The sequence below is a fragment of the Siniperca chuatsi genome, linkage group LG5 (assembly GCF_020085105.1).
Source record: "Siniperca chuatsi isolate FFG_IHB_CAS linkage group LG5, ASM2008510v1, whole genome shotgun sequence".
Lineage (NCBI taxonomy): Eukaryota > Metazoa > Chordata > Actinopteri > Centrarchiformes > Sinipercidae > Siniperca > Siniperca chuatsi.
In genome coordinates this window covers 22,579,742-22,594,352 of record NC_058046.1, presented here as the reverse complement: position 1 = coordinate 22,594,352, position 14,611 = coordinate 22,579,742, and the positions used below count along the sequence as shown (strand labels likewise).

The 14,611-nt window shown below is 43.4% G+C and overlaps 1 protein-coding gene across 2 annotated transcripts in view; it reads left to right on the top strand.

Annotated features, from left to right (window-relative positions):
* ptch1 (patched 1) overlaps positions 1 to 14,611 on the top strand; it is a 53,536-nt gene that overhangs the window by 4,417 nt on the left and 34,508 nt on the right. For both annotated transcript variants that reach the window (XM_044196134.1, XM_044196133.1), the window contains exon 3: positions 14,240 to 14,429. In XM_044196134.1, coding sequence (XP_044052069.1) covers positions 14,240 to 14,429 — 190 coding nt within the window. The remainder of the gene's footprint in view (positions 1 to 14,239; positions 14,430 to 14,611) is intronic.

The window sequence follows — 14,611 nt, the reverse complement described above, 5'->3', positions numbered from 1 at the left end:
CCATGTTAGATACACGCACAAGATGTGCAAGAGGTGACTGCAACTGCACTCAGAAGTAAGGTTGTAATTAAGTTCATAAGCAGCTTTGGGGGGAGAGGAAATTTTTGTCAAAGCCGCCATTTTGTGAGTGTGTGAGTGTGTGTGAGTGTGTGTCTGCCTGCCCCCAGCAGTTGAATGCTCAGAGACTGTGTGTGGTCCCGTTTTGGACAGCTCTCAACTTTCCAAAAAGATTTGTCTCCGGCTGCAGGGAAAAAGCGGAGTGAGGACAGGAACTCGTGTTTGGGGAGTGGATAGGCCACTCACTTGTTATTTTTTTCAGAAACAACTTATGAAGACTGAAATTTTTTATGGAAAAAAGGAACTGTGCATATGGGTGGCGCTTGGGGGGTAAGGGGAAGGGCCTGTGCCTTTTTCCTTTCCTTTCATCTGCATTCCTGCACTTAGGGCCAGAGTAGGGTGTAGGAGTCATGAATGGAGGAGCAGATTTTGCTGCTGAGAAATTGAATTGAAGTATTCTTTGGTCATAAGAAAATAAACAAAATAGTGTTTACGCATAGTTGTTGTCACGTTTATGTGGCTGCCTTTTCTGTTTTCTCCCTATTTTAACTACCCTCCCTCAAATAAAAAATGTATAGTTTCTGACATCAAACATTAAAGCAGACTGATTCCTGTACAGATCAAACACCCCTCCTCCTCCCGGGTTGGCTGTTCTCTCCTTGCGTGCTGCTGCAGGGGTCTGACAGACAGCGTGTTCTTCTAATCTGTGGCGCAGGCGCAGTTGGCAGCAGTTTAGGCAGAGGGGAGCCTCTTCAGTACAGGACTCTGATGGTAGCCAGAGGAACACACTGTTTTCACACCCTTTTCACATGTGTATTAGGGGCACCAAATGAAACTGACTGTTATTACAGACTCAGCAATGCATCCTTTACTACTAAGCTGCCAAAACTGGCATTAACTGCTGAAATTGATTAGACAAGAAGTTGATTGACAGAAAAGTAATTGCTGACTTAATGCTGCAGTAACAGTTTTGAGTTTCTATGGATGTTTTGATACCAATTGGCACTTTGTTTTAGAGTGGGCCTTCTTTTACTCTTTTGTCCTTCACTGAAGTTACACCATAGAGTTGTCAGAACAGGCTAGCTTTATGTTGAACCTGACAGACAGTTGAACCAAGTCTAGTGACCACTGGTAGACATTTACAACATGGTCTCACACTGGCTCATACTGATACACAAAGACCTGTTCATACACACAGAGACACTGACGAAGAGACTGGGCTGCCGTGGTTTCCTAGGTCCCGGTACGTGAGGGGTTCCAGATGTTGATAGGGAGAGATCTGTTTGTTTAGATTAGACTGCACAGCTGAGGGATAGATTAGTTCTGCCTGGACCATGGAACGCTGTGCTGGGCCGTGCAGGGGGACTGGCCCATCGTCCGAGAGGAAAAAGAGGAGAGAGGAGGAGAGGACAGAGCGGCTGTTTATGTTTCATTTGGAACTGCCCTCCGCAGGCGACCCATGGACGACCCCGCCTGGAAGCTGTGTGGCCTGTGGACGCACGCACACACACAACACACCCAGCTCATACTAGATCTCGCAGTTCCTTTACAATTGAACTGGAGCTGCATTTTTACGTTCGTGATCTCATGCTGTGTCTGTCGTCACCTGCTTTTTGGTAGTGCCGAGGCGGCTGAGGTCTACAGCAGACCACCATTAGCTGCGTACCAGAGCTGGCTACTGTGTTTATTCTATGCGCTGTCACGTGCCGCAGCTTTCGCAGGGATTGTCTCTTCTCACCCAGTGCTCACTCAGCACTGTTTATAAACACTCAGACACAGGAAGTTCTGTTTATTAGACAAAGCGACAGAGACCAATTGGGAATGAGACATATGCCGGCACAAAGAGGCGATTGTGTCAAACCCCTGAGAATGTATGGGAGTTTGTGTTTTGCTAAACCTGTCGGGAATGATAGTAAAAAGTATTTTTTTCTCTACCTAGACCACATAAAAATAATAGTGGCATTTAGTTAGGGCAGATTGCATCCACACTGCAGAGAAATGCTGTGTTTATGGCCATTGCGACGCTCACAGGAAATGATTAGCTCAAACAGGAAGTTGTAGTATTGTGGTCTCCTATCTTGCTCTCCCCACACACAAATGTGGCTCGCTGCCCTCTGTGTTATTTCCTCAATGCCAGAACACATGCCTATTGGCCAGTGTTCGACTTCACATACATCCTCAGTTTCAAATTGCAGATGATTCTAGATGATCTTGCAATGATGAACGATAAGCCACGTTCAGGGAGCAGAGACATAAAGAGAGGAATAAGACACCTTTAGAGTTCCTCCTGGCCACAATTGGAAAATGGAGCCATCCCTTGGCATTCTGGGTTAAGGCAAACATAGGCCAAATTGTAAAGAAAATAACATCGCTGCCTGCCTCTAATTAAAACAGTATCGCGTAAACATTGGCCTTCCTGTAGGATGGCCCCTCACTCTTTTGCTCTGTTTCTGTGCTGAGAGAGGGGCTGGAGATGTGGCTGTGGTTAAGGGGCTGTGTTGATGGGTGAGAGAGGGTACAGTCAGGAGACCATTTGGAAATGGGGCTTTTGCAGCTCAAGCTCTGGGCAAGGTTTGAAGTTAAAACTGAGCAGATGAGCTGGAGCTGTACTGTAATCTGTGCTGAGTTGTGGTTAACCTGTAGCTTTAACATAGGCTACAGAGAGGATGGGAACTATATGCATGCATTCAGAGGATGTCTTTTGTTTTCATCATGGACTTGAGTTGACCTACACAGAGATATGTGTGAGTGATTCAAGTTGAAATGTGTTCATAGTCCCCAGATTTATGGCCTGGACTGGGGCATGGTTCTATGTATTGTGCTCTCAAGGCTACAGACTGAGGGGAGGCCCCTGGTCCTGGAGAGCTTTCTTGGGGGACATAAGTATAGAGGCCAGAGGCCATGGGGGTAGACCCCCGGGACCCTGAGGTCATCTCGTAGAGGCCCCGCTATTTAAAACCTCACCTGATACTCACCCTGTGGCCTGGGTGCAGAGTGAAGGCTCACAGCAGAGGAGAAGGGGGTGGAGGATGGGAGGGGTGGAAGAAATGCAGCAGAAGTCGCAGCTGTCACCAGGCGTTGTTTGTGCCCTGTATATGTTCATGCATCTGTATGAATGCATCTCATGAGCCAGATGTTGTTTGGAGAGTATGCATTGTTCTCCTGTATCAATATTTCATTTTATGAATTTGTGTTTAACCTTTTGACATTTGTTCTCCAGCAGAGGGCAGTGAATCTGATATAATTTTTCCTTTATTCTCTAAATTAGTGAGTGATAATTATAACTCAAATAAATATCCAAATTCTACATTAGTGGAAGTCATCATTCCTGCTTGAATGACATGAAAAAGAAGAGGCAAATTCAAACTCATATTCCCCAAATGTTCATTATCTGTTATCCTTCTGACTGAAAATCTACAGCCTTCAGCTTATTCCTGATATCAGTATGGTAACAGTTAACATGGTGCCAGTCCATGTTTGTGTGCATCCTGAGCCTGATTTAAGGTTTCAGAATCCAGTCTGATAGGACCAAGTGTTTTTTCTAAAGTAACTCCCTCCCTCCTTTGGATGTCTGTTTTGTATCTAGTGTGATTAAGAGCTGAGTTGACAGAGTTGGTGGTTGTTTTGTTGTTTTTCTGGTAATGGCAGTGGAGAAGGGAGCGGTATAATGTTAAGTGCATGCGGAAGAAGCCTTGACATCCTTTCTTGTGGATGAAGATGAGGAGGAGGAGGAGTGCCCTGAATGTGGCGTCTCCTCTGAGAGACTGTGGTTTGCATGATTGAATTATCCAGCTTTTGATGTGTATGGGAGCATTGATACATGCATGGATGCACGCGCACATACACACACACACACACTTTCACATATGCAGAGAGGCTTTGGAGTTTTGGTTCTGTGAATGAATAGGTGGTTGACCAGGGTTGGCATGGCAGGCTATTTTGATGGGCCTCTTTTTGCTATTTTCTCTTCTTCGTCTTCCCTTCTTTTCATCTGTTTTCCTCGCTTTCATTCTTTTTCTCTCTTTTTCTTTCACTCTGTCCCTCATGCTCTATCTCCAACTGTTTTCATTCAGCAGCCACAAGCAATCAAACACGCAAATGCGCCCGCACCCAATATTTTTTCCTAGTTTGCACAGAATACACTGCATAGAGTCACCTATCTTTCTCTCTCACACACAATTGTGGGCAGTCGCACACAAATGTGAGCATGCACACACACGCACACTTTTTACATTTTACAAACTGGACTCAATTAAGTTTGTGTTTATCAGGTCACTACAAACAGGATTAAATCTCCATAGAAGGAATAACATTCCAGCATGTTGTATTAAACTTTACGAGTTGATGAAAAGTGCAGGCTAGCTGGTGAGGGATTTAGTGGGGGGAAAACATTGCACCTCTGGTACTGTACGCAGACTTACAGCACTGTTTTCTCAAGCTAGCTCTCCCTCATTTGAAAGCAGTTTTGTGTACAGTATATTAGCCCTACTAATTAGCGAAAGTAAATGTGAAATTACTTTTAAAATTTTGCTTGTTAACCATGCTGTGTGTGTCTGTGTGTGTGTGTATGCTATCAACGCACTCCCATTCACAAACGACATCCTGAGATGCCTCCAAGCTCTCTGTTTACATTTTGCATTCTTTCAGGCGCTCTTATTCAAAAACCAGAGCCCTGCGAATGACCGACCACAGGAGACTGTGGAGAGAATTACCCTCCCCCCTCTACCTCCTTCTCTCCCTCTCTTTCCCTTCTATCCCTCTCTTTTCCTCTCTGCCAGAAAGGTCTCTCTCTTTACCCGAGCCTCCTTCCCCCTCCTACCTCCCCTCCATCACCACCACCACTCCCCCGTCCCTGGCTGGAGAGAGTGGCCTCAGAATGCCAGATGTATTACAGAGCGAGCCACGGCAATGTAAACACTCAGCCCTGCCATGAGAGCAGGGTGGTCTGGCCTCCCTTCTTCCCTTCCCTCCCCTCCCCTCCTATCCCTCCCTCCCTCTTCCCCTTTCCTCTCTTCCCTCCCTCACGCGCTAACTGCCAGAGGGGTGGAGAAAGTACAAAACAGCAGAGGGAGAGAGAGTGTGTGTGTTGGGGGGGAAACGGAGCGAGGAAAGAAGCAGGAGTATAGTAGCGGTAGTGTGTTTGTGTTTTGGCTGCAGTGCCTACCGTACACCAGGCGAGAGATTGGGGTGTTGATTGATGCTTTTCAGACTGCAGCGCAGATAATTTGTCATGCAAACATACTATAAACATCTCCAAATTGTGTGTGTCGTTGGAATTTCTTAGCCCCTCTGGCACACATGAGTTACGTACGTAGCAGTATAGTTCATTGCAATTCCTATAGTACAACGTCATAGAAATCTGGCAGCAACAGCAATTACACAAGTACCACACATGCACACGCAAGGCATAAAGATACAGAGATATAAAACATTTCCTCTCTGAGATGATTGAGAGGTTTGGGGCTCCAGATTGAGTAAGTATGCGTCAGAGAGAAATCGTCTCCTGTATAGAGACCGCCCTGCAAGTTAGGACATTGGGAACACTTGTGATCTGACACAACAGGCTGTTCAGCGAGGCCTGATGGGTATCTCTTTATTCTGTCATTGTCTCCCTGGTTTTCTCTTTGGACATTTACATCCAACATCTTTGTCCAGGACTGGTCACAGCGAGTGCAGAACTGTAGTTGTATGCACATCCCATCCGATGTTTAGGCCAGATGCAGGATAACAAATTCACTATAGGAAAAAAGACAAAAACCTGCACACTGGATTAAAGCTTCCAAAACTATTGGATGAAAAAAGGCAATGTTTCAACCCTATTGGGTCTTCATCAGGCGAAATGCCTAAAATGTTGCCTTTTTTAGTCTAAGTTTGAAAGTTTTAATCCAGTGTGCTGATAAAATGTTCCTGCTCACAATGAGTGCAGAAGTAGACTGAGCTTCAGTATCACTTAGTGATCTCAATCAGATTATTATGCTGTGTCAGATTATTATGCTGTGTTCAGACTACCGGCACTAAACGGCACAAAGCTACAAAACAGCCAAACGTGGCCAGCTACATTGTTGCTGAGTAGCAGTGTTGCTCAAGTGCTCGTTGTCGTAGTTACGTTTTTCTTCCATTTTTAGACGGAACATTACAGGAATTGTGGGGAGAGAGAAGGGGACCGGAAATGGTGAAACAAACACATATGATTGATTGATGCTTTACCGCGTCATTGGAGCGCTGAAAAAAGTTGAGGCCAGCTCAACTTTGATTTGAAAATGGCTTGTAACCTGTAGCTTGGTCGCCAGTAGTCTGAACACAGCCGGCCTGCAACTTTACTGTTTTGGTTCACTCTCACCGCTCTCCTCAGCTTCGTTTTTGGCCTCAGCAGGCAGCTGTTTTCAGCAAATAAGCGCTGATAAAACCCACTGTACACTACCTGCCCAGCACCAAACAGCAGACAGACAAAGTTAGTGACTAGCTGGTGAACATAGTGGAGCATTTAGCAGCTAAAGAGCCAGATATTTCAGGAGTTGGAGAGGGCAAAACAGAATTTAAAGGAGAATACTGGATTATTGGACTTACATCATCAGATTGCCAAACAAATAAGCAATAAGCATTTAATGCAGGTCTAACATTTATGCATTTAGCAGTTCAGGATATTTTGTTAAATGAAAAAAAGTGTTAAACATGTTTATATTCCCTAAACTAAGGCATCAAATAAAGTATTGCCCTGGTACAGGCACCGAAACCTATGTATCGTATTGGCACCAATATTGATCATTTTCAAATGATCCCCAGCCCTAGTGACCATGAAATTACAAGTACAAAGGTAATCATAGAAAATTTTATGCAAGAATGAAGTAACTGGAAGTAACGTGTCTTTCTCTCTTTCTTCCATTCACACTTTCTCTGTTTCTGTCTGTGTCTTCTATTCCACATAGGAATGTGTGATTTTGGGATACCTGTAATCATGGACCATCTTTCCAGGAAATGACAGAGAGATGGCTGGTTGAGATTGGCTGTTCAGGCTCATGTCACGGTCTGTTATGGCTGGGCTGTGGGCCAATCACAGGGCAGTAAATGCAGCAGGGGGAGATCGCTCACCTGGCTTGCATTGGACAGGCACTGACAGGAGATACAGGATGAGATTGTTTTTTTCCCCAACAGAGCTGGAGTTGATGGAAGAGTTGTCAAGATGTTTGGTTTTTCTAATTATTTCTTAATGCCTCTTAATTTACTTAACTAAAGAGTGTCGTGTCTCTGGAAATTACATCACTTACATTGACATTAGCATCATATCTGACATGTCCTCTTGGTCGTATACACCAATTAATACATTATTTGATGTCTTTTTTAATATACAGTATGTATTAATTTAAGTATTTTTAATTGAACCACAACCACTGCACACATGCGTGCACACACATGCTACAAACACAGACTTTCTGTCAGCATTTTCCTCCCCTACTACTCTTTCCACTGCTCTGTGAATCCATTGGCATTGAATAGAATTTTTTTTTTCGGGGTGGAGGTGGGGGGTTGGGAGGAGAGAGTGGGACCTGAATGAAGGCAGCAACGTGGAAGAATCTGCCCATTGAGGAGTGTGTGAATGTACACCTCGGGCCCAGGGGAAGCTGCATTGGGAGCCAGCCGACTGCTAAATACACCCATTTTAGGGGCTACAGGGGCCGGACAGGTGATTAGCATAATCAGGGGCGAGGGGAGCCATACATATGGTAATGCTGGAGCTGGGGGGTGAGGGTTGGTGGTATGGGTGGGTGTTTGGAGGGGGCAGCGGGGTCAGGGTACTCGAGGGTGTGTAACTGCACGAGGAGACACTCGGCTACAGCTGCATGTCAGAGTACTTCAACTCTCTGTTTCTTATCATTTCTTTCTCTTGCTTTTCTGTCATCCTCTCACTTTTTTCCTCTTCTTTCGTTGTCATCCACTCTCTACCTTGCTTGTTTTACCCTTCTTCTGTGTGGCAGCCCCCTCCTCCTGGAAAGCTGAAAGGAGAGAGGGAAAAGAGAGCAATTGGGTGAGAGCAAGCGAGTGAGGGGGGCTCACTGTGGGTCAGATAGGGTCTCGACTCTCAGTGAGGCCTTTCATCACACATTTGTGGATGTGTACACACCTGCATTGCCGAACACACATTCAAAACTACCATTACTGCTTTATGTACTGCTGTGTATGCTGCTACCACAAACACTAAAACTATTACTGCTAGTACTCTTACTACTGCTGCTACAACAAAGAGAGAGAGAGAGAATGCAAGTCACCCTTAAACGGCAGAAGGATTAAAATTCATTGTAAAAAATCTCAAATCTGTCACCTGACTTGTATATTTCAGCAAAACTGCATTAAATAGTGAAACATCTTCAGCACTGAAAGAGGAATAAGGTGGAATCAAGGTACACTTGCAAAAGGTGGATATGGCAATGGAGCAGTGATTTAATTGGATAGAGTAAGAACACTGACAATAAATGATCAAAGATGATCAAAAAAGTTGTTGCAGTTTTTTGCAAGGCTTTCGGACTTTTGATAGAGGACAAAAAGAATAGTAGATGTGGATGGTGAAGTCACACTTTTGCTCTTTTACTAATGCAATCCAGCATACGTTAAAAGGCTTAAGATGTTATCCTGATTCCAGAAAAAGCAAAAGTAAAACCAAGTTGTACGAAAAATTTTGTGAACAGTTGAAGCTGACTGTTTCTTTCAAAAGTTGTAACTTTGACAGGAAACTGTGGCACGTTGAATTTAGTTAGCTAGCTATTGTTAAATATTTTCGATCGTAGTTAAAAGTGATACACACATCTCATCTTCATAATATGATAGCATGGTAGAGAATTGTTGACATTTACCCAGAGTTTTGAGTGGGCCTGTTAAGATGTAGCAGCAATAATAGGAAGCAGCAGATATTTACTTGGCAGGAAAATCCAAGAAACACAGTGAGTGTCGAGTGAGAGACAGACACAGAGTGACAGCAGATGGCAGAAGGTAGAAGCAGACGAATGGTGGAGGAAGGCAACAGGTGGGTTCTTCTCAATGATCAAAGCTCTGTCAGGTGATTGGCAGTAGCAGCTGAGAAGGAGGAGAAAAGAGGAGGTGGTGATGTGAGATGGGGACCTAGTGTGGGAAAATCTACCTGAACAGAGTGACCAGTAGCAGGGACCAAGCAGGGTCAAATGAGAGACGTTTGAGAGAATGATGCAACTAGGATTTGTAATAACACAAATGTAATTATACTATATCTTCTATGCATTCTTCTTTCATTCTAAAGCTCTTGAGGAACTTGAACAGTCCTAGTATAAGCAGCTCTGTCTTAAGGTTTCCTGGATATCTGAATTTCTATATGAATATACTGTATATGCTGACATGAGCTGGGGACCTAAAACACTGACCACTCACAGGGACCAAGATCCAAGGTCAAATGATGTACGTGTGACAGAGATAATCATGCAACTTGGATTTATACTAAAGCAAATGCATCTATCGTATGTCTTCTGTACATTTGTCTTTCATTGCTAAAGCTCTTAAGTAACTTGAAAACCAGCCTTAGCATAAGCAGCTGTGTCTAATTTTCCATATGAAGCCCTTTGTTTCAGCTCATCTTCTACATGGAGATGATGACATTTCTATCTTAACAATTAACTTATCAGAAAACAGTCACATTGAAATACACACCAAACACTGTGTTGATTTTGACATTTTTGTCAAGTCTTTTTTTTTTAATCCGTTCCTGTTGCGTACATTTGACAGATTTCTTGTCTATAACGTATGATAAATGTATCTCGTATGCAAAATGAACATCTGCATCAAAGTCACATGTGTTTTCATATATTGATTTGGTATCTTTTCAAGTAGCTTCCTGTAGGTTTTTTTTTCCAGCTGTGTAGTCCTCTTCATTCCTCTGGCGGTATAGGGGGCTCAGGGTATGGGAGGTCGCTGTAGACTTGGTGGCAGAGAGATGACCTGTTTTTGAGGGGCTTCCTCATCACCACAGGGGGTCCCTGCTGAGAGGGGGCCTAATCCATCTAATCCTTTCTCTGCACACACACACATGCACACACACACAAAGATGTGTTTAGCCACATGCACGTACATACAGTATATTCACGTATGCATGCATGAGGTCCCTTTAGTATCTTATAGCAGGGTCAGACATTGTATCAGACCTCTGTTAGTGGTGGTGAAAGTCACAGGGGCTTCAAACTGATTCTAGAGCTGCTGAAAGGAGGGAAACATTATTTTCATTATTTATCAGTATATGTGCGAATATGTTCAGATAGAGATACACTGTTATTCCTGTTTCTGTTGGTGGAAGGTGTAATGTCTGTATGTACAGTATGAGCAAGGTGTGTATGTGTGTGTTTTAATACCAGCATCACACTATAGTTGCCCGCTGGTGGTGCGTGTTTTCCTTGAAAGTGCGGGATGCTTCCGTTGTCAGGCGTAAGAGATGTGCAGGGGGTGGGGCTATGCTGTTGTGTGTTGCATGGAAAAGGGAGAAAGTTGGCGAGGGGAAAGGGGGGTGGGCTGGCTTTGACAGAGGGGCCGGGCTGATTGCCATCATGATCTGGCCAATCACAGAGTAGAGCCGAATAGAGCAAAGAGAGAGAAAATGAGAGTATAAAGAGGAGGGGGAGTTCAGGACTGAAAGGAGGGAGGGGGTGATGTCAGTTCCTTAGAAACCTACTTTCTCTCCCTTCATACCCACCGCCCCCCATTCCCCTACTTTGAGAATAGGGGGGACCAGGGGTTAATGTTATGCAACACACTGAATACCCACACTGAGCACTCCAATACAGTGACACACATAGGCCTGCTTCTCTTCACTTCTCTTCTTCTGTGTAGGTCTATTTTTGAGAAGTTTAAAAAGTGCTTTTGATCATTCGCCAAGCATTAGTAACGCTTACACAACGATTGTAACACACCTATACAGATATAACACATACACAGGTGGCAGTACACATTCATTCCTCACAGGTATGTGGATCAAGAGATGGCTGGTGGAGGGCAGTGCTGACATGATTGGTCAAATAATTGATTTAGGGCTGCAACTACCAACTATTCGTATTATCAATTACCTTTTTGATTAAATGGTTAATTGTTTGGTCTATAAAATGTCAGAAATGAATGATAAATGCCCATCACACGTTGCCAGAGCGCAAGCTGACACAGTCAAATAGCTTGTTTACCAAAATCCAAAGTGCTTAGTTCATTTTCACTGAAGACAAATTATAACCAGCAAGAGTTGAAACTTGAACCAAATTTTGGAACTTATGATCAAAGAATGACTTATACAATCAACCAATTATCTTAGATTGTTGATTACCTTTTTGTGTATCGATTAATAGACTAAGCGTTCCAGCTGTAAATCAATGACAAAAGTTGAAAATTTAATGAATGACAATTTTGGTAATTGATCATTCAAGTAATTTATTATGTAAAAATACCAAACATTTGCTGGTTACAACTCTCCAAATGTGAGAATTTCTTGTTTTTATCAGTTTTATGTCACTGTAAATTTAATATTTTGGGTTTTTTTTTTTGGCTGTTGGTCAGAGCAGTTGAGCACATTTAAGGCCTTATTCTGAACTGTGGTAACATCAGATGGGCATTGTCTAAATGACTAATCAACAATCTAAGTACATTTTTTGAAAGAGATGAGAGTGATGCAGAAAGGATAGAATAAGGAAGCTAAAGGAAGTAAGTGAGAAACAGCTGGTATGGGGAGCATTTGAAAATCAGTGACACTTTGTTTTAGGTCACAGCAGCTGAGCCTGGCGCGGTACACCTTCAAGATATTAACACATGTCGGGGTCAACCAGTTTTCTTAGGAAAAGAAATATGGGAATATGTGTCATTGAAGAAACACAGCTGTGTGTACACACACTCACACGAACATGCTCGCACGTACACCAGTGCACACACACACACTCACACACATTTTCTTGGTCCAGCTGGGGTGTTAATTTCACCCCGAGGCTGTGTCAGTGTTGACCCCAAAACGCTGTAACCTCGTGAAGTGTGGAATTCTCTAAGCCCGAGGCAGTGATGTGCTGTTTACTCAAGGTCTTTGGGTGGCAGTCCACAACTTGGAATGTGTTCAAAACAGACAGTGAGTTCTTTCTAAGCTTGTCCCCCCCATTTTTTAAAATCAGACCTTTCCTCATCTCCTTGCACATGTAGAAACTGAAAATGGATACGCCTCTTTCTTTCATACCTGCGTTCTCATTTTTCCCCTTGGCAGTGCACTTTAACCAAGCCTTGGGCTAGCTTTGCCTTTGAGCGTTGAGTGTACCTGACAAGTCGTCTTGTTAGTGCACTGTCAGTGTGCGTAGGGTCTAAATCATTTCCATAAGTGCTCTTTTGAAGGGAGGGCTGGTGTAACATAGCTGTGTAGCTGGCCTAGCAGTGGAAAGCATGTCGCTCCAGTTAGCCTAGGCCTGCTATTAATGATGAGTATTATAAACATGCCTTCAGACAGGATCAGATGGGAATGCTGTTTTGGTCCAGAAAAAAAGAAATCAAGTGTGTTTTCCTAATGCCCCAAGACATGGCCCCCTCCCTCCCTGCTCCATTGGTCTGACTGGGTGGTCCAGCTCAGCAGAACAGGCATGCTTATGTTCAACTTTAATGCCATTACAATGGGCTGAAAATATTCAATCTATGCCTGCTGTCGCATGAATCGAGCAGAATTGTTAAATTGGATTAAGGCATAGTAAAATGTTACAGATTTTTCACACAGTCGGCTCTCTCACTGGGAATTTTTCATGTTGTGTGTGTGTGTGTGTGTGTGCGTGTGTGTGAGCAAGAGAAAGAAGATAACTATAAATTGCCCAAGCTTTCACTGAGCATTCAGTCACTGATGATAGAAGGCCTCAAATCCTCTGCTCATAAATCAGACACAGATACAGAGAACTAAAGGATTCACATGCAGGCATACACCCAAATGTCAGGCTGAACTGAGTATGAAATATGCAAAAAAAACATGAACTTTTGTATAGCATTCAAATTTGCAGGCCACTTTTTTATCAATTTGTTTGATCTTGGATTTGACTGAAAATTTGAGACTTTGCCCATGCTTGCATGACTGCAATTGCCTGCATTTGTTCGTGTGTGTGTTTGTGAGAGAGACTTTGCCAGACTTGCCTTGGCTGTACTGGGGTGGAGCAGGACATCTAAAGGGCCTGAAAGGCTGCTTTTGTAGCTCGGGGTAGCTCAAAGCTCGGAGCGCACGCACAGGGCTTAGTCCCACCACGATACTGGGAGCAAAGTCTGGAAGAGAGCCTCTCTCTCTTTATCAAACACATACACACACACATACCGTCACACACATATGCAGTCAACGTGGTCTGGCACTGATGACTTGTTAGCAAATTTGAGTAGAAATGTTGAGCTGTTTTGTAAAATGTGGATTTGTTGGAGTGATGTTACTCTTCTGGATTCAAAGGAGTTACGGTGTTTGGCATTGTCGTGGTACAAGCTCACTGTAAGCAAAGTGCTTTTGTTTGAGATACAAGTCTGATAATCTCGTGGTCAGGCTAAGCTGTCTTTGGGTTTGCTTTGCAGAGGATCACTTCTTGAGTCACAGATGTTTTAGCACATGATGCTGCCTGTCTGTGTGTGTGTGAGAGTGGTATGGCTGTGTTCAGGCTGTCTCACCTTCTGTCAGTGTTGGAAAGATATTTATACCTGCAATGTACTATGTTTAGGGCTCATTAGTTTCAGCTTGTAATAAAACAACATATTAAAAATTTAGGTTAGAAATGCTAAAATTTGTATTTGTTGTATAGATTTGATGGTAGTACGATGTTGCCTAGACAACCGTACTACTGCATCAAAGCTGTCTTTACATCAAGGACCATCATGGAAATAAGTCTTGGACTTCATTGTGTTATCCTTGACATTTTGCAGATATGTGTGGCCTTGGGTCCTGTCTGACCTTTGGCCTGGGACTGTGGATCATGTTCTCCTCATTTTTCTCTTTACTTATTATCACTAATCTGTTACTAAATATTTTGGAGGAGTAATTTGTTTACTGCAAAATGTGGTAGTCACTGTCTACAGCAGAAACAAAATTTTTGAGTGCAAATGAGCCTTAAATGGACAAAATAATAATCTAATTGATCCAATACAAATGCACAAGGGTTTAAATATGCAAGTTTTAAGACATTCACTCTTCTTTGTCCAGTTGGTGGCCGTGTGAACCAGGAACTGAGGTACACGCGACAGAAGATAGGTGAGGAGGCCATGTTTAACCCTCAGCTAATGATCCAGACGCCGCGGGAGGAGGGAGCCAATGTTCTAACGGTGGAGGCACTCCTGCAGCACCTCGAGTCAGCTATCCGAGCCAGCAGAGTTCATGTTTACCTTTATAACAGGTAACTATTCTATGTCTACCTGTGTTCCAGTTTTGCCTCTTGTCTGTCTGTATTTAGGCATCATATTTTCTAGTTCTGGTCAAGTCAATTTTATTTGCCTGAAAAATAAATCACAGTTTTATCTCAAAGGGCAATTTAACACAATCAAATAACAATAGCCCTGCAATACATATGTGAAAGGT